Raw genomic sequence first — 20894 nt, 5'->3', positions numbered from 1 at the left:
TAATCTGTGGAATCTTTGAACAATTCAGCTCCTCCTGCTATTCGTTGGTTATATGTGCTTCTAAATGAAAAGTCCAAGCCAGAAAAAGACAAGATTTATCTGAAAAGACGAGGCTTTTCTAAAGCTCATGTCTCGTCCCACGTTTATATATATATAAAAAAAACTCTCATTCTATTATTCATAATTTATTCTTTTTAAAAAAATTAAATTTTTATCTTCATAATGTTAAATTTTTAAGCTAAAAAATTGTATCTTTTTAGGAAAACCATAAGTGACGAAAAATTTTCCTTTATCCAAATCTCAAATATAGTATAAATTATTCTAAAATTAAATATAAGATAAAAATATATATATATATATCACCGACCACACATTAATAGTAATATTTGAAAAATTATAAAAATAATTTTTAATATTCATAATATATATATTATAAAACTTATGTATTAAAAAAATAATAATAATTCTTATACGGTAAATAAAATCATGCATCAATTATATATAACACATCTTTATGACATATATAATAGTCAGATAATAAAGGCATGCATAAATATTGCACTCTTCCAATAATAAATAGAGAGACATATTCCATAAGATAGATTCCTCCCGACATTGAATAAAGAGAACTCATATCGTACTCATAATAGTGGATAAAGTGGTATCGCTCACTCATCCAAGTTAGGACACATTCCTCTTAATAATTGATAGAGAAACCATTTAGCGACCTGCTAATTTCCGAAGGGAATCGTCGTACCTACTCTCGACATGGATACATGGTTAACAATGTTCATTCATTTACATTCATTCATTCATGCATGCATCCAAGAAATTATACAATAAAATAATATATTCTTTGGTGGCTCGTGATGGACTTGTAGCTCCTTTCACATATTGTACTTCTAATATGGACTACTTAACATAGTCACATATATTACATGATAATATTCATATCAATATTATCAATTTAATTTTAAAATAATAATAATAATTTTTAAATAATATAATTTTTAAGCTTATCAAATAATAAAAACATGAGATATTAATCTCTCAATAATCCTCAATCAACTAGAATGCTAATTGAATAACTCAATTAGCTTAAACCAAACTCAATTCAATTAGGGCATGACGGAACCAATCTCAAATCATTATACAATCAATCTAGAATCCTCCTAAACTTGTCTAATTTATATTTGATTAATTTTAATTAGATCACTATATTTGAATTGGTCAAGTTGGTCTGGAATCACCATAAATCGGCTTGAACTGATCGAACTTATCTAATTCAATCAACTGACGAGTTCAAACCAATAAGAAGAGAGAAAATTAGACTATCTCGTATAGTGCTAACCCAAATCGAACTGACCAACCTAAGCCTTAGATGAGTCACGTGTGTCGCATATGCCTATCCAAAGTAACAGGATTAGTTGAGGTATAATGGGCTGGATAGAGGGGTGACGATATGTTTAACACCAATCGCATAGCTAGGCAAACTTAGCATCATGGGTTAGGTTGAGCTTCACTCACGAGTTAGGCTAAGTCATACCACTAATCTGTGTTACATTTGCTCGCATGTTAAGTCTTGCCTGATCACATGGGTTGGGTTATGCTTGACCACATGAGTTGGGTCATGCTTGATCACATGGGTTGGATCGTAATTAGTCACATGAGTTGAGTTGTATCTTGCTACATGGGTTAAGTCGTACCTATCCATATAAGCTACGTCACTTAGCTAGCTACATGGATTGAGTCAAACATAGTCACATGAGTTGAGCTGTACCTGACCACATGGGCTGGATGGATAATGGCTAACGACAGGGGTTGGATCATACTTAATCATATGGACTAGGTCATACTTAATTACATGGGCTAAGTTGTACCTAACCACATAAGTCAAATCATGCCTAACCACATTGGTTGGATCATACATAACCACCTAAGTTAGGTTATAACTAACCACATGGGTTGCTAGGTCAGGTTTAGCCACATGGGTTAGGTTGGCCTCATCAATCATTTTAACTTAAGTTAAGCCCTCAATTTGAGCCTTTTTATTAAATTAGATTTTAATTTTAAAAAATAAAATTTTAAAAAATAATAATTAAAACCTCAAATCTATTTTTAATAAATTAATTATTTTAAATTCATAATTTTAAATTTAAAACTAATTAAATCATTAAAATTCACACATAATTTCTTAAAACATAAATATATCTAATTAAATGAATTAAAATTATAATTAAATTAACTAATCATTTTAACATCATAATTCAATAACTATTATTTATTAATTATAAAATTTTAAAATTAAAATATGATTAGGCATCATACAAATTATAACAACTCTAATATCAAATATTTTAAAATATAAATAAAAATTAATCTCCTAGAAAATTAATTTCTTAATTATTGTACTCGATGAGAAATGAGAAAAGAAGAACCCCATTATATAAAAGAGTATGAGATCTCCTTAAAGAAAAATAATAATTTAATTTTTATTTTTATTTTATTTTCATACATACAAAGATAGAATTATAATATTTATTTCTTATGATTCATGCACAAAAATAAAATTTTAATTATCTTTTTTAAAAAATCACATCATTAGTAAATAAATCAATTGATAATTCAACTTGATTGATAAAATCTCTAACTTATCTCGATAATTAAAAAATAATTTTAATCATACTATACAAACAAAATAATAATAATTTAAATAAAATAATATATTATTAATTTATGTTAAAGAGAAAATTATAGGTGATTACAGCTCATGTTTCTTATTTTTGCCACTTGGAAAATGAAATTTTTACACAAATTTAACGTCATATTTGATATCAGAATAAGCAATTAACAGCTGATGTGACTTCCAAGAAGTTAAAAATAACAAAATTAATCATCGGATAAACACAAGAACAATTATTTTGTACTTATGCAACTTCCATTGCATGACCAGCAACTTCTGTTGCACTCACAACACCTGCTCATGTTCAATCGACACTAGAGAATAGTGTTCAACAAAAAGAGGGCCGGTTCTGATTTTGCCGTGCATCCATACTTTAAAGTAGTGTATTTTCTATGTACTCCAGTCAGCTTTCCTAGCCCAGCCTTGTGGTGGAAATCCACCATCAACCTCGAACACTCTCTGGGACAGAGACAACAATCGATAAATGTTAGAACCGGAGTCGAGAAATAGAAAGAGGGATTTGCGAGGCACAGATGATGAGAACTCACAGGAGCTGGTCCTCTGAATAGTTACTGTGCAGCTCACTAGTTTTCGTCCAGTACTTGAGACCTCTCAGAGAACACTGTGCAGTGTAGATTGCAGCAGCGGCCAGCAAAGAGGGGCGGAACTTGAGCATCTTGTACTCGACCAGACAAAGCTCTATGATGAAAAACGAAAGTAGCTCGAGCTGGTTTTGTACGACAGGCAAAGAGGGATACGTTCGTCAGAACCTATTGTCATTCTTATGTAAATCTGCGTGCTGATTCAATTCTAAGCCCAAAACCAAGTCTTACCTTTCTGTCAGCCTCGGCGGCCTTGAGAAATCTTCTCATGAAAACATAAGGAGTAGGCACAGACATGTTGAATTGAAGTGTGTTGACGATCAGCTTTTCCTGTATTGTATTAAACATCATAAGACAGAGAGGCAAAGGTCAGGGAAGAAAAAAAGTTACCAAACCAATAACAATATATTTGATAAGCAAAATTCACAAGCCAATCACAATGTATTCGGTGACGCAACAGTAATGTCGAAATTATCTAGGATCGACTTTTGTATGGTGAATTACTTTTACCAAATCAGGAGTATTCAAATCTCCTTTAGTGGTATTACTAAGAGTTTCTTAGCTCTCCTTGAAACATGCCCATATGTTATCTTAATTCCTCAATACTACACCATCATCCTATTTACAAGAATCTTTTCCAATCATTAATCTTCTTGTATGGTGAATTACTTTACCAAATCAGGAGTATTCAAATCTCCTTTAGTGGTATCACTAAGATTTTCTTAGCTCTCCTTGAAACATGCCCATATGTTATCTTAAATACAATACCATCAATGCTATTCTCTGTTAGAGTCGTGTCATAACTAAATGCAAAGCCTTCGCAGCAATCAACCGCAGAAGCATAACAAGAGCATTACCATTTCAAGGACTTCTTCCCTTGTGTAAGCCCGGTCCGAGATGAGAATTAGATCTTCCACCACTGGAACCGAGACTTCCTCATACTTGCAAGCAAGAAGCATGGCTGTAACACCAGCCAGCTGAAGCTTCTTCCTTGCCACTGTCTGCCTTGCCAGGAACCTATCTATGATGTTCACAGTTAGAAAAAGTGTCTCCTCCATCAATTCAAATTTGTAATGCACCTGTAGAGGAAAGATTGAAGAATGATCAGATGTTACCGAAGAAAGTGGAGAATGAACGAAATGGCTACTGAAAATAGAGTATATATTTAGAAAATCTCCAATACCTCTATCAGCCAGTCGATGAGGATAGCTCGCATCTTTTCATTAATGTCAAACTGCTGGGACATGTAATCAGGGCTCACACAACTCGTAACCTGAACAGTATATTGAATACATTTCAAGTAAGTAAAAACATCTTGATAAAGAACTCGGAATGCTACTCTTACATGGCTTAATTGTAAAAGAAAGCCTAGAACAACAGATTAGCTCTTGAGGACAAAAATGAGTAGTTCGGTAAGTTTTCTTCATTAATGCCTTGTTTCATATATAATGATCGAGCTAAGTGAAAAGTGAATGCCGTCATCTAATCTTCATATGATCTATAGCAAAACAACTGATAAATAATGAGATGTGCACCTCGGTTTGTCTATAGAAACTGTATATATCTTCAACGTATTCGACGACCGCAAGTGGATTATTTGAATCGCAGATATCTATACTTGGAAGTGTCTCAATGACAAGATCGTCCATTGCAACCTCCTTGATGTCAGAATTATCCTGCAACAATCATTGCTATCAGAATGGCTCACAAATGGAGTCCATTTCTCAAATAGAACTTGAAATATTTACATGAAAATATGGGATAGTTCAGAACGGACCATCTCTTCCACCATGGGCAACGCAATGTCATTACTAGAATTATAATCCACGTCTATTGTAGTACAACTATCCAAACAACTCGATTTTGACACCAATGGCACGGGAGGATTGTACTGGCTCTGACTCCCAACTTCTCGATGCTGTCCATTAGTTCCCTAAACAAAATCGCATCCCTCAGCAAAGAAAGCAATCAATTTTTTGTATTACTTAATGATTTGGCTAGGCAAAATTACCTGCTGATAAGGTTGTGATTTGCTTGCCAATGTAGCCACAAATTTCCTGAAAAGTTCAACCCCTCAAATAGTTATGAGCAGAATCATACAAGAATCGGAAAGGGGAACAAAGATCAGGTTCAACCCAACCTTGTCGCGGGCCGTCGAGCTACAAGTGTTAGTTTCTTATCGTCTAAACTACCCTTGCTGTTGAAAGAAAAGATGGCAGAAGAAATTAGATCAAGAGGAGACATCAATTAACCAAAGACGAGGTCCAAGTTATATGCATTACTCCGGGAATCCCCTCTTTCCGATCGGACAAGCATATGGTGGCGCTCCCACCACATTCCTTATATCTCTTAAAGCTCTTCGATTGCCCGTATCTGTGACTACAAGGAAGAAGAAAAAAAAGAGATCAGTCCTCCGCAGCCAAGATTTCGAACTCCAGCATCCGAAATCTTGAAATCAACGACCCAAAGAACCTCGGAAACTCGCTGGCCTCGTCATGCCTCGACCGTTCTCGTCGACTCGATCCATCTCCCCTCGGCCACAGATCAAGAGACCACAATCAAGAACCGATCTTTGCCCTCGTAGATCTACACACCGATCTCCCAAATCCCACTACAGAGGTCCGATCAAAGGCCAAGAACCAACAAAAATACAAGATAAAGAACCGGATAGGAACCTCGAAACCTCTCCTCCCTCGATTCGATCGGTCCGCCTCTCGGAGATCCCAGCCCTCAGCTCGCTGTGGGTTCCGATCGGGAAGCGAGGGCATCGATCAAGCTGCGTCCCCCATGGATCGGGGCGATCGATGCAGATTTAATGCTCTCTCTCTCTCTCTCTCTCTCTCTCTCTCGTCGTTGGGGTTCGGGAGAGACCAAAGAGGGGAGGAGGGGGAATTAAAGGGGGAGTTGGGAACAAGAGAGGGAAGAAAGAGGGATTTTTGGCACGGGAAGAATGGGTGTGTGTCCGTAGATGCTTCCCCCCGTCGCGTCTAAAGCCAACGGCTAGCGAATCCTCACCGTTGGATCTCATCTGGACGGTCCGACGGTTCGACCTATGCCCTAACGGCTACTTTTTGTTCAAATTGATTGGGTTCGTACGCAACGGGTCGGACTTTTTTGTTGTAAACAAACCCTAAAACTCCAAAGAAAATAAGTATGACTGTCGTTATTGTCTGTCAACCATCAAAGAGGCATTTTTCATTCAAGAGATATTTAGATAAATAAGAATTTTCCATTTTTTGATAATTTCTGCCCCCATAAATAATATCCCAATAATTTGAGATTCGTTCATATAAATCTTTTTCAGTTATTTAATGTTATTCCATCATATAAAACAACATCCTTAGTCAAATTAAAATATTTAATTTTTTTATTTATAATTTCTATAAAAATCACAAAATCCTCTCTCTCTCTCTCTCTCTCTCTCTCTCTCTCTCTCTTTCTCTCTCTCAGAGACTTGACCGTTGTTGATGTGGTTGTCGGGAGGCAAAAGGTTGTGCTTAAGAAGAGACTTGAAATGGAAATGGGTTATTATTATTAATTGAGGGTGGCATGTGGACTTGTGTTGGGGAATTTTTAGTTGCATGTAAGGTTGGACTGATGCAATTAAAGATAGTGATTTGAATAGATATGATGACAAATGGATTATTAACTCATGAATGAATGAATGAAAATTTCTGTTTATTACATGACTGTGCTTCCAAAAGAGACCTCTTGATGGAAGTTGGCCTGAATAAAGGCACAAATCTGATTTAAATGTCTTAGGAAAGAAAGAGTATTGATTTCTGATTTAGACTCCGAAAGGAAGATGAGAAATAAATCAATCGATGACTATATATCTTCTTCTACTTCTTCTCTTAGACTAATGTAAAATGTTTTATCCTTGTAATGATCTTTTTGATTTTTTTTAAATTTTTTTATTAATAATAAGTAAGAATGTCTCGATTTTTTATTAATAATAATTTTTTTAAAAAAAATTATCTTTCTAATGTTCAAACGTTCAGATTATTAGTAAATGGAATCGGCTGTTAATTTATAATTAGACTGCAGATGTGTGTCTGAGAGAGAGAGAGAGAGAGCATGGGATGAGCTTTTCATTGCACCACAGAAGGTGAGAGAGAGAGAGAGAGAGAGAGAGAGAGAGAGACAAAAAGTAGATGAGTTTTCTTTCTTTTTTTTTTCTTTTTTATGCCTTCAAGTACATCATCAAAATGACCCCTCCATTGCACATGAAACTTGAAAAAGATGCTTAATGTGCTACTGTCGCCTTACCTAAAAGCTGTGTGGCTGTGTGTGTGTGTGTGAGAGAGAGAGAGAGAGAGCATGGAATGAGCTTTTCATTGCACCACAGAAGGTGAGAGAGAGAGAGAGAGAGCATGGGATGAGCTTTTCATTGCACCACAGAAGGTGAGAGAGAGAGAGAGAGAGAGCATGGGATGAGCTTTTCATTGCACCACAGAAGGTGAGAGAGAGAGAGAGAGAGAGCATGGGATGAGCTTTTCATTGCACCACAGAAGGTGCCATGGAGCCTTTGCTCTCACTCACACCAGCTATCTACACCTCAAGACGCCTGTGTTCCCTGCACTCACACACGCACACACGCGCACAAATACAGATTTAGATTTGATAAATACAAATAAGACACTCTAATTTAAAAAAAAAAAAAGGAGAAAACTTGAGTGTATTCTTTAGAAAAGTCAAGAATTTATAAACATATTATTGTAATTAATAACCACCAATATAATGATGTTGAACCTCATCTTAACTTTATTTTCCCATTAAAATATTACAAATATAGCATAATTATTTTGTTTACATTTGTCTCTTTAATTTAAATTGGATAAATTTCACTTTTTTCTCATAAAATATATCTTTTTTGCTTTATTCTCATACAACATCTTTTATTTTCTAAAAGATTAAATTCTACTTGGCTTCTACCCTATCGTGATCGCCTCCCTCTCTTATTGTTGTTCGTCACCTTTACCCTGTCTCTTCCTTGCCCACATGCCCTTGTTATTGTCGTCGCCCTTGCCCACATATACTCATCCTTGCTTGCATGCCATCATCGTCATCATTGTCCACGCTATCTTTCTCTTGCCTTCTTCTCTTATCGAATGCAGGAACATGGAGATAACGTTGGGAGGAGAAGACAAAGGGTGAGGCAAGAGTATACAAAGGGGTACTCTACGATGGTATCATGAGGCAACGAGAGGATAACGGGTGATGAGAGTGAAGGCAGCAAGGACAATGACAACAGCTTTGTTGTGATGAAGGCTATCCATATGCAACGTTGCAAGGCCATGGTAACATGGAAGTGACAAGCAACCACTATAAAATAGAATGAAAACGAGGGGACGAAGACAACCACAACGAAGCAAAGGATAATCTCATCTTTTAGAATATACAAGACACTACTACCAGAATAAAGCAAAGATGGGACTTTCTTTGAAAAAGCAAAAACTTCAAGATTTTTTTTAAAAAAAATTTGCCCATTTACGTTTAGGAAGCAAAAGTGATCACAAATATTCTAAATATTTGAATATTAATGTGTTTCTAACTAATTGATAATTATGATTAGTGTTACTAACATGAGTGTATTGAATCGATCCTAAAATAAGTAATACATGTAAAAATTCTGAATATTTGAAAGGACATATATGTCATATTGAAGTTTGAAGTGACAATTTTGCTATCCTTAAGCTCCAAAGAACAGAGATACAACACCCCTTCCAAGATCAAGATTGTACACCTGCTCTTTGCCCAAACTCAAAAGATATCCAATGGAATTACACTTTAGACGGAATAACAAAAGCTGACATTTTCAAGTTGTAAAAAGTCAGAATGAATTTGCAAATGGGATTAAAGCACAGCAGGATGGAACACATCTTCCTTCAAATAAACTAAATGCAAAGTTTGCAGAAAATGTGCATCGACCTGAAGTTCTGTCAATAACATTACAAATATAATGGACCTGAAATAACATGTCCGATGGACCTAACCAAAACCAACTTCAATTATGGACCATAAAAATTGTACAAAAGAAGACACTTGTAAACTATTGCTGAAAAATGAGATATTACATGCAACAAAATTTCTCGACAGCAAACCTAGTATTGCTTTTCCTAAGCATGCCTCGACTTCAGACTGTTTAGATCCAAAGACGCTGCGTGGATGGGAGACAAATCTCTTAATACACAAGCAATAGGCCTAAGCTAAGATAGTTGATCCATTTAATTCTTTCCAAGAATGCCGACTTTGCAGCAACTGGAAATCCCCGAAGAACCTCAAGATGACTAGTTTGATGACCTCAGAAGAGGCAAAGTATACGCATCTTTGTTGCAATATGTTTAGGATAATTTACTTGAACAATGCAGACAGCTTATGATGACTTTTCTGCGTTGTAGGCAAATTTTGACTCTGATCATGCGGAGACTCGGACTCACTGTTCATTGTCTCCATGATGATTTTTCCAAGCATGAATCTGGTTTCATCTGGATCTCCTTTCTTGAGTAGCTGATAATTGATTTCGCATGTTTTTCTTCCGTTGTCATATGATTCTATATCGCTTTCCAGGATCTTAAAAAGTTTGGACACGTTGCTCCCCATTTTCTCAGACACTAATACCTGTAAAACCAAAGCAAAGAGTTCTCATAAAACCATGTTGATTTGTGTCTCATTATTTCACTGGAAATTCATTGAAAATAAGGGAGAAAAAGATACAGCATATACAAGAGTCTGGGAATGCCATGCAGCAGATGTTCGCTAAACAAAGACAGATAATCACATGAGTTGTACCAGCAAGGGAACCCTGAAGCTTGTATCACACACTTAAAATGTCATCAAACTACAAAACTATTCAGAAAATATACAGAACAAGAAGCACATATATGGCTGACTGCATTGGTAACTCCATGGACACTGAGAATCTCCCGGGTACTCAAAAGGTATTCACAAAGCTCAGAACTATTAACTTGCTTGGAAAGAGGCATAGGAAGAAACTGGAATATGCAATCACAAGCATCAACATTCATCAACCAAAATAAAAGTGGCATTTCATTACCTAGACTTCAGAAAAGCTATCAATTAGCAGTGAGTAGAATTTGCATGGGCAACAAAGGAAAGCACAGCTCTATTCACATATCCATTGTCCTTTCAATTATATAAGATCATGTAGCAGGACAAATAGAGATAAAAACCAAGTTGGATTAGTCCATGTGATAATGCATATTTCAAGCCTGATGAAATCTAATTAAAAGTTCTTCAATGACTAAGATTCAGGAATAAAGGAGAAAAAAAGATAAAGCCAATACATTATAAGATCACATCTAGGCAAACAGACATGTTGGTTTTCATGAAATTTTTTATATTTAAATTGTTTTGTTTAATTATGATGTTAGGGAACACTATGAAGAATGCTATATACTCCGGCTCCCATATGTAAAATAACAAAAGAAGCATACTTAGTGCTGAATAACGTTTCAGCACACACAGGGCAGGTACTTGCACTCACCACTCCTGAAGATAAAGGACCTTGGTATCTGCCTAGTGATTGCTGCAGAGCATCTATACTTGTAAAAGCATTGACAGAAGACTTAACCAGTGAAGCTAAATGGGAGGTTTCTTCCAAGATAAGCTCATCAGATTTAGTATCTGATGATGATCGAATTTCTGGAACAAATTGTGCATGAGCCTTCACATTTTTCCTTGCATATTCTGAAGCCTTTTTCCACGTCCCATTGTGTAGGATGGCAGAAAACGTCCAAACTACAAGAGCATCTTGAGGATTTTCTACTAATGCGAGGTGAAATGCCAACAATGCCAACCTGTTTTACAAGCACATGTGGTCACAAATAAGTCATCAATCATCAAATCTTTGACAGATGCTGAGGTAATAAAGAAAACAACACACTTAAACCACATATTCTAAACAATGCCAAAGCAACCAGACTGGAACATAATGGCAGCAGCTAAAAATCTGCATGTAGCACTAACAAATACCTAATGAAAAATTCAGCATATAACAATAAGCTTATACATGATGAACAATTATGTAGTGACCAGGTGGGTTTTTGGCTGTAGAAAGCAGGTTATTTTCCTGCTGAAAAAAAGTACAAATATTACCAGAGTGTACAATAAAAAACGCAAACACAGGATTAAGATGCTTAGTAGCACTATCAAATACTTAATGACAAATTCAGCATATATCAATAAGCTTATACATGATGAACAATTATGTCATGACCAGGTGGGCTTTTGGCTGTAGAAAGCAGGTTATTTTACTGCTGAAAAAAAGTAAAATATTACCAGAGTGTACAATAAAAAAAGCAAACACCAAGAAAAGAGAAATAAAGAAAATACTAGTATAAAAAAGGCAAAAATTAGACATTCACATAAAAAATCATAAAAACAGGAAGATCAAGTCCACACTTGAAATATAAGTCACCCACATATTATCGAACAGGAGTTACTTCTGTCCCTCCAATCTTTCTTAAAACCAATAACATCATATGCAATGTGGGTCAATTGCTGCTGATATCTTGGTTGGGTCATAAATTAAATAAGAGATGAAATCAAACAGGTTATATTAAACATTGAAAAGTAGGTGTGCAGTTAAAAGATAAGGATAAATTGGAAAATCTATATTCCAGACCTCTTCAGAGAGTTCAATGGAAATCTAAATCTATATCCAAATAGGTTATACTAATCACATTACCATCTGGTCCGTAACTCCATTGGAGACTATTAACTGCTGTCCATCAGACAGTCAACGACTCATCATCATGTGAGGGGTGCAAACTGACTTACGTTCCATGACTGGCATGGATACCAAGACATAGACACAATTCTATCATAGAAATCACACCACCCAACTATTCTGACTTTCAAGTTTAGCACCAATTAATTGGAAACTAAATTTTCTTGACAAATTTTTAGATTACACCATAACACAAAATAAGATCATGGAGATAGGACTGCATTTTGTCTGGCATTTTATTCTTATGTGGCTCACCTCAAATACTCAATTTTTTTTCTCATGATACCCCTATCTAGGGTATGGCCAAATCATATTGTGAACAAAGTTGCTCGACTAATAAATTGAGTAGAAAGAAACATATGATGGACCAAGTGATAGTACTTGATCAAAGCAGGCCAGAACCTAATGATTTATGGTGAAACCTGCCCCAAATTAGTTATTTATAACCTTGAAAAGTACTGCATAGTCTTCCAATTCAGGCAGTGGAATGTGGCACAAATCCTCAATATCCACAAAGTTATATTCATCTTGTTTCCTCTTCTCCTGGAATATGTTAGCCTATATCAAAAAACAAGGCATAAAATTCCTTTCTAGTTTTGACTCGTATTAGAAGCAACATTAAAGTCTATTGAACCAAGTCACTGAATCAAAACCCTTAAACATACTTGCTCCAGCCCAAAGATACAACATGGTCATCTCACTTCTCAAAGGTCATAGTCACCTCACTTCACTCGTCAAACATTTTTGTATTATGAAACTTTTTTTGTTAAATAAATTAGTTAACTAAGCTATTCCTGATCTCTTTTAGCTCTTCCAAACCAAGGGATATCTTTAAGTTTCATATTATTGGTTTCATCCTTTTTCTAAAGCTTTCTTGAGTTCACTTGCCTAAATTTTTCAGACAAATAATGCTCCAAAACTAAAACCCACAATTTTCTTTTGCAGAACTTCAATACACAAACTAATCAAGTGGAGTAACTGTTAAAGCGGAATTTAGGTCCTGTTGCCAACAAAACTTAGACTTCATGATTTTTAACTTCTTACACCGAGTGATACTTACGATTCACCAGGATATAATATCTTGAGCAGATGTTGTAGATCAATAGTCAGGCATAGAAATAGAAGAGATGTAGACATTCAAACATGACAACTGCAGTTTATCTGAAGAGTTAGGACAACACAATGGCTGTGTCAGATTTTCTTACCACAAGATGCTGTCAGCTGGGTGGTCAGCAGCAAGTAATTTATCAGCATTAGAAAATAATTTCTGTAAAACACAAAATCCATCTCATCAGAGGGCTTGTCAACATGTATTATATAACATATGACATCAAAATCCTAACACAAATGTGAATGTTAATATACATGAATCTGTAATTTTGTCATCAAAACTTGCCATAATATGGAATGTTATATAAAATTTACTATTGGTCACTACAGACAAATGTTTCCTAATGAAAATCAGACTCTGGTCTACATTGCATATATAGTTTTTTGCCTTTTTGGAACATAGCTTACTCCGTAGGATTTTGATTACCTTTCTTCAGAAGATTCACTTGAAATAATGAGTAATAGATAGGATTCCTATAGCAAGTACTAGTGAAGTTTATACAGTTACAACAACCTTTAACGTATTATAGTTTTGGATGTCTATTGAACACGTATAGAATGTATGTGAGTCCTGTAACTCATCTAAAAGACCTTTTATTTCAGCAAAATGAGAAAGTATGTGCTTGACCTATAAATAGTAACTCAATTGGAAATGTTGCAGAATTTGCAATGAAGCAAAAAATAACAACATTCAAATGCTATTTTTACTGCTAGTTTAACTGTTACTGTAATCTCAACATCATTCATAATTGATGGGATTTACCATTAAATGATTCTGGACTACAAAGTTCCAAGTTCTTGGTTAAGTATTCAGAGTAGCAATTTTACCCAAAAATGCTCAATTTCGAACTCATAAAACACCTTCAGCATTATGAAGCACAAACAAATTTCTAAATCCTGATGGAGCATGAAATGAAGCTTTATCCACTAAATGTGAGCTCCTTGTAGTTGGTTTTTTGTAGGCATGGTTGCAGGTGGATATGAAAACTCATTATCTACTGAGCACAAGTTTGTGCTAAGGTTGATAGCTACTGGTGGTTAAATCAATTTATTGTTTATGATGGCAGCTCTACTTCTTGGAAGAGACATCAGTAGGCTACTCTATACTTCAACCTATACAATGATGTTTGATTTGTGTGAGAGGATAAATCACATTGAAACTAGAATCAACTTGATTTATCATTTTGGAACATGCGAGCAATATCACCACTCGGTATTATGTTCACTGTGCTTCCTGTGGATAAGTTCATTTAGGCCCTCATCAGCATATGATTTCAGTCCAAAATCTGTTGACTTGAAAAGCAGATACCATACCTGAATAGTGTCAGCTGCCACACATTGTAACTAATATTATGTATGCAAAGAGACAGTCAGTAGCAACGTTCCCTTAGTGTTGTGCTGGTGGCCTTTCACCACATACCAAGTAAACTTTCTCAGTTTCTCTGCGAGTTACAGCCACCATAAACATAATCTGAAGCATACACAATGTAGTGTCCTTCCATGCAATTTATGAACAACCGAAATCTTCTTATTTCAGTGGAATGATCTACTGCATTTGTTTATTTTGGTCTTATGCCCCATTTGTCCGCTCTCCTTTTCTTTATTTTTCTCTCATTTTTATTTCTCTTCAATTCCTCAATAACAACAAGTCATGATGTCACCGAACTCTTTGGGATTAACTACATGGATTTTTTATTTTCTGTTAAGAAACCTTGTATAGAGCAATATCACTAGCTAAATCAAGACCAATCAGATCTCTTCTTATTGTTTCTTGAAAAGCTGTTTTAGATTTCCTCTACCACTCCTTATATAATTAATATCAAATGAATATCCTCATTTAACCACAGTATCTATAGGCGTCCTTCAAATATGTCTATATTATCTTAATGTTTTCCTTAGTTTTATCTGCTACCAAAGATGTACCTGATTCTTCACGGGCGAAAAAAGTTCTACTTTTTCAAGAAACCTCACATATCCACCTTAAAATTCTCATATCGGCTTATATCAACTTTTTTTTGTACATGTTGTTTCTTATTTAATAATAAAGAAAGACAAGATTTAAAGAGACCAAATTTTTAAGCAATTAAAGATTATTTACAATAAGTCATAATAAATTATGTGATGCCCAAATACGAAACTTCACAGGGTGTACAGTCAAGTTGCTGGAATTACCAAAAGAGAGGTATATACTATAAAAGCACAATTTAAAATTCAATACTTCATCAGTTTCATTACAATGGATGAACCATAAAGGAAGCTTAATTTCAGAAACAAACAATTGATACAGGTTACTAGGAAATATAATCTCACCATCAGCATGGTAGAGCCCTGTGCAACTTGCTTCCTGCTTTGATCAGCCAGATATGCTGCCTGAAGCCCAAATCTTTGTTAGAAAATAGATTTAAGTTTTTTCCTAGAATTCATGCTGAAAAATGTAACCAAAATTAAAACAGCTGCAATACCACTCACCTGTATGGGAAGCAAAATATCAAGAAGTTTGAACTTTTGAAGCAAGCGTATAGAGGATTCTGCTGCGCCATATGCTAACATAAAATTCAGCTCCATCCTAAGCCTTGACTAAAAATGTTTGTGCTTTGATTAAAAAACATGACAGACAAGGCAAAAGACAATAATCAAGAGACAAATTTCTAATCTATCATAAAATTACCTCATTAAGAGTCAGTATGGACGAAGAAAGATCTCGTATTGCAGCCGCCGTCTCCTTTGAAAATTGCAAACCAAGCCGAGCAACAATTCGTAAGCCACGCAAGATTCTTGCTGCTTACATAAAATTTCATCAACATTTTGAATGACTGCCAAGGTGCTAGCATACTAAAAAAAACTCTTTGAAATAATCTGAATACCATTATATAAAAACTTACCACAGTCCTTGTCAAATGATAGGTGAGCAGGAATGACAGTCCGAACCTGGTACCAAAGACCACCAAAAATATAATAATATATACTAATAGAAAGAATATGTAATAATGGATGAAGTTATCACCTTTAATGTCCTTAAATCCCTTATTCCACCAACATAATCATAGATGGTATAGCAATTAGGATCAAAGAATAAACTGTGGACAGAAAGTATTATAATCAAAATCATTCATATTTGAACATTTTGAGTTATCAGATAAAGGTAAAGCATGGTTCTTAAATAAATAGATCTCAACTTGCAAAAACTTCAGAATGGCCTATGATTTTTCAATGAAAGCAGTCAAACAACAATGATAATTTGCCTGTTAATCGTGAAATCACGATCCATGCAGTTCTTCCAACGAACGAAGTCATCCACATCACAACCATTGGAAACTTGAGAGTGCACATCATTTTTTTGTTTTTTCAGATCTTTATCATTGGTGTTAAAGCTAGAAACCTAACATCACAAATTCCAAATGCAAATGAATAAGGTTCGGATATATAAATGAAAAGAAAATTGATACATCAAGCATACTTTGAGAAGCTTGCACAAACCTCAACAATGGAACCTTGAACATGAACCTGGCATATTGGAAAACGGCGCCCTATTATTATACAACGCCGAAATTGTTTTTTGATCTGCATGTGAAACAGTATCAGCCAAATACGATAAGAAAGAACTAAAAACGATAATATCCAGAAATTGAATGAACATATGAGACCTGTTTGAGTGTGGCATTGGTAATTACATCAAAGTCTTTTGGTATTCTCTCCAGAAGCAAATCCCTCACACACCCACCAACTAGATAGGCATCAAATCCTGGACATCACAAACCTCAATATGTTGCAACTCTCACTGGGAATTATAATGAATAAATGACAATGATCAGTGTCCTAGAAAATAGCTCGGTCTTGGTTCACTATTTGTTTCTTAACAATAGCGAGTATGAACTAATTGTTTCTTTTTTAATGCAAAAGATCAGAGAAACTATCAAAATTACTCCATTAAGATGGTGAAATAATTATTGGAAGCGGAGTAGTAGAAGAGGGACAAAGTAACACTACAAAAGAATGATCAGGCTTTAAAGTAAAGACAACGAAAGAACTGTCAAGCACATTTCTCTTTTCATGTTTCATTTCCTTTCACCTTTCCTTTATTTTCTGCTTTGATTTTTCCTTTATACTATTTCTTTATCTTAATAAAATGAGTTGGCTAGAATTTCGTCTATTGTTTCCCTCAAAAAAGTTGCTCATTTGTTTAATCAGCCAAAGTTCTCTCACAGAATTGTCAGCAAATTTGGTGATCCTGATCTTTAATATCAAGATAATAGATAAAGTCACCTATTTCATAGCTCGTTGTTAGAGTACAAGAATCATAATTTTCTAATGGCAATAATGGCAAGAATTGACAGATTTATATAAACCATATATAGTAACAAGCAAGTCTAAGTTCTACAATTTCAATATTTACAACTCAAAAGGTGCGCCCGCATTAGAAACTACAAAAGTCAATGAATATGAACCTTTTCTTTGAAGAATATTCAGTACAGTCCATGTAGAGGATGATATAGATGACCTCCTAATACCAACAGCCCTTGAGTCCACTGTCTTCCAAGATGATTGATCATATGAACCTAATTTCATGAAAATTCAAACATCTCAGTCGACTAAAAGAAACCGAATAAGTGTGATTTCCAGCACAAATTGATCAAATTGCATTGTCCACAACCTGCTCATTGTCGTGCCCCACAACATCTGATTCACAAATTCTGTATGTCATATACTACTAATGTAAAGAGAAAGGGAAAAGAAACAAAACTTATATTCCATGATATCTTTCGCTTAGAGGAATTTTAAAAAAAATGCCTTTTTAAAATATCCTAAAGAACAACAAACCAAAAAAGCCAGCCATGCCAAGTAATTTGGACGATTATATCGGTTCCGACAACCAAGATCCTCAGCTGGTAGATGGCGTGCGAACCAAAGAGAGATAAAATGCATCAATTTAGTTATTCACGTCCCATCATCCGCGAAGTAACTATTAGCAGACTACTACTTGAACGACCTGTTAAGCAGCCCAATATACCAACCTCCATTGAGACCTACGGTAAGCTACAGCCTAAGATGAAGAAATTAAACAGAAAAATCTTTTGCCCTCGCTGTGTGCAGCGAAAAAAATAATAATAAGATGAAAAACAAGGTACCTTCCTTCGGCGGAAGAACCGAGCCAGTATCACCATTTTCCCCCGTGGATGAATGATTCCACCTCTAAGGACAAGAAGAAAAGAAATACACAAGCGCGAAGCAGATCAGAAAGCTGTTCGACGAAATGCCAGAACAGAAAGCGGAAAGAGAGATAGGGCCGGAGTGGGCAGGCGAAGGACCTGGCGGTCGGAGACGAGGGTGTGTAGGCGAGAGACGAGGGAGGGGGAGCGGAAGGGGTAGCTTCGACGCGAGATCGCCATTAGCTCGGGCCAGGTGCCATGCGGCAAGGAAGACCCCTCCGAGCTGCAAATTGTGCGCCGTCGGAGTCCGCGCAGCTCAAACCAATTAGCTCATAGTGTCTCTGGAGGGTTAAATAGCGGATCGGATTTTTTCGAGCGTCCGTAGCAACCGATCCATCGAAACCAGTTCGGATTGAGAAAAAGGTATTCAAATCGGGTCCGAGTTTGGATTCGGATTCGGATTCCGATTCCGATTCCTAACTAATTAAGTTGAATCCGAGTTTGAGGTGGAGTGAAATTTGTGGCTATTAATTTAGTGTCTTTGCTAAATATTAAAGCAAATTCATTCATTTATTTTATTTATTTGCTAAATATTAAAGAATCGAATTTGACATCGAATTAGAAATATAAAATGTCGTATCAATTAATCATTTATTAAACCATTAAAATTGATAAATTTATGTTTTTTATTTTTTAATTGATTTGAAACCAAATCAAAACTATTTCAATTCCAATTTTAGATTCTAATAACCGAACTACTAAGCAAAAGACTCGGTTTCATTTTGGTTTGATTTAAATCGAATTATGATCGAGTATAAGTAATATAAAGTATGGATTAAGGATTTAATATATAAAAAAAAAATACATTTGTGTTATATCAGTTTCGAATTAATTATGTATTTGGCGTTGGTTGAATTCACATTTATCTGATCCAATCGGCATTAAGGTTGAGCAATAAGAAACAATGTCAAGCATATAGTTATTGGTAAAATAAATGGTAAATTATCGTAATAAATTCAGGACCGTTTTATTTTAATTACGACTATAAATCATGTGTTTCATGCGTAAGAAATATTTATTTATAAAATAAAAATAACGATAATAATGAGATAGATATTAAATCTGATAAGAATAGTCACGTGATATATATATTATAAGAACCCACAGAGTTTATTTTTTATATTATTGATTTTTTTATGTATTTTAATCCATAAAATAGTAAAAATTCAACCATTAGTCTCATATGTCATCATCCTATTTATAAAATTATTTTATTTATCTAATTTATAAATAAAGATAAATTATGATAGGTAGGTGATAAGAAAAATATTTATCTCGATCCCAACTTGACAAGTGGTGGTAGAGTTATTAAGAGAAAAACACATCAAGATTAATAATTGGATCACGAGAATATTAGTCTAAAATAGAATATCAAAAAGATATTCAATCTATATAGCATGATATTTTCTTCAACCAAACATATTATAGAAGTTGTCAGTTCAATAATAATCGATATCGGTTATTGTTAACTAAAACACTCTCACTTTCTATTGTGTCGAATAGATCATTTAAAAAAATTCATTCGACCTTAATTTTCAAGTGGATCATTAAACAATGTTAGAACGATCACCAAATTAACATTTGAGGCTGACTTGAATCAATTTAAGTCGAATTGATCATCATCCATATTTTTTACATTAATCAATAAAAAAGATAAATATACACGATCAAATTAATTGATATTTGAGATTTTATCGATAGATATAATATATATATATATATATATATATATATTAGATTTAAATTCAAATTAACTGTTATGTATCTTTGTACCGTGGCTCGATCATGTTTTAAAAATTTAAGATTGTCTATATGATTTGTAGGGCGAGGAGACAAAAGAAATGGGGTCGGATTAAGAGTTGGCTCTTAGGCCTCGAATGCATTTACCATATTGACTCAAGGTGAGACTAGTCATCTCTCCTATGTCGCATTCCTGCATGACAGACCAACGTCGAGAGGGGGATTCTTGACTTAACCCCTCGGATGATTGAATCGACAAGTGGTTTTTGTGATGAAAAAAGTTAGATCCCTTGTTCCGAGTTGGGGTTTAGAATTTATACTTTTAGAGGTTGCTTGAAGGTACATGGATTGTTAATGCCCATCATTGTTTCATTCGACATGATCGAACGAGCGATTGACCCATATGCTTTTCACGACACGGGTTGGCTTGTTCGAACCTCTGTTGTACAACACCAACCTATATAGTTTCGAGCGATGCGGGATCGATCGTGCATGATCTGTTGGCTTCACTTTCTACGGGAGTATCTGATTGTCCCATATTGGATTCTTGATGGCTATCGACTGTCATTTCATGACTGATATAAGAATATCTCTTATCATTAATGAATAAAAAAAAAAATCAATGAAGTTGAAAGGATAGTTAGCACATATTAATCTTTAAAAGAATAAAAAAATGACTATTAATATCCTCGGTATCTTTCCTGAATAATATTATTATTTTAATAAAAGTATAATAATATCGATATTTTCATATGGCAAGATTCCGTTCACACGAGGAGAAGCCGATCTTTGTGGCCCAG

At 34.9% G+C, this 20894-nt stretch overlaps 2 protein-coding genes across 3 annotated transcripts; both read right to left on the bottom strand.

Annotated features, from left to right (window-relative positions):
• Positions 1-2874: 2874 nt before the first annotated feature.
• On the bottom strand, positions 2875-6202 carry LOC135583404 (G2/mitotic-specific cyclin-2-like). Of its 2 annotated transcripts, XM_065079058.1 has the most exons (12): positions 5961-6200; positions 5758-5871; positions 5568-5664; positions 5426-5482; positions 5297-5342; positions 5063-5218; positions 4821-4961; positions 4469-4558; positions 4143-4364; positions 3517-3615; positions 3232-3410; positions 2875-3142 (listed from the first exon to the last, which is right to left on the bottom strand). In XM_065079058.1, exons 2-12 carry the CDS (start codon positions 5810-5812, stop codon positions 2998-3000), a joined length of 1287 nt encoding a protein of 428 aa, XP_064935130.1. In that variant the 5' UTR covers positions 5813-5871; positions 5961-6200; the 3' UTR covers positions 2875-2997. The 2 variants fall into 2 exon arrangements, with proteins under 2 accessions (XP_064935130.1, XP_064935131.1); XM_065079059.1 differs by having other exon boundaries at positions 5568-5658; positions 5758-6202.
• A 2952-nt stretch (positions 6203-9154) lies between these two features.
• LOC135587529 (uncharacterized) lies at positions 9155-18611 on the bottom strand. Its single transcript, XM_065079057.1, has 14 exons — positions 18454-18611; positions 18274-18337; positions 17593-17703; positions 16792-16889; positions 16625-16708; positions 16390-16526; positions 16152-16224; positions 16030-16075; positions 15816-15925; positions 15617-15724; positions 15458-15517; positions 13243-13304; positions 10793-11105; positions 9155-9906 (listed from the first exon to the last, which is right to left on the bottom strand). Exons 1-14 carry the CDS (start codon positions 18532-18534, stop codon positions 9640-9642), a joined length of 1614 nt encoding a protein of 537 aa, XP_064935129.1. The 5' UTR covers positions 18535-18611; the 3' UTR covers positions 9155-9639.
• Between the last annotated feature and the right edge of the window lie 2283 nt (positions 18612-20894).

This window comes from Musa acuminata, chromosome BXJ1-8, assembly GCF_036884655.1.
Source record: "Musa acuminata AAA Group cultivar baxijiao chromosome BXJ1-8, Cavendish_Baxijiao_AAA, whole genome shotgun sequence".
Lineage (NCBI taxonomy): Eukaryota > Viridiplantae > Streptophyta > Magnoliopsida > Zingiberales > Musaceae > Musa > Musa acuminata.
This window is presented reverse-complemented; position numbering and strand designations above follow the sequence as displayed.

Bases quoted from the DNA above. Each gene is read 5' to 3' on its own strand.
- LOC135587529 (XM_065079057.1), bottom strand. From the start codon at position 18,534: ATGGCGATCTCGCGTCGAAGCTACCCCTTCCGCTCCCCCTCCCTCGTC. The intron at 16,076-16,151 runs GTGATAACTTCA...CTTTGGTACCAG, and splicing joins GGGATTTAAGGACATTAAAG to GTTCGGACTGTCATTCCTGC. The intron at 9,907-10,792 runs GTGAGTGCAAGT...TTGGTTTTACAG, and splicing joins GTCCTTTATCTTCAGGAGTG to GTATTAGTGTCTGAGAAAAT.
- LOC135583404 (XM_065079058.1), bottom strand. From the start codon at position 5,812: ATGGATCGAGTCGACGAGAACGGTCGAGGCATGACGAGGCCAGCGAGT. The intron at 5,665-5,757 runs GTTCTTTGGGTC...TCTTCCTTGTAG, and splicing joins GAGGCCAGCGAGTTTCCGAG to TCACAGATACGGGCAATCGA. The intron at 3,411-3,516 runs GTAAGACTTGGT...GTACAAAACCAG, and splicing joins CCGCCGAGGCTGACAGAAAG to CTCGAGCTACTTTCGTTTTT.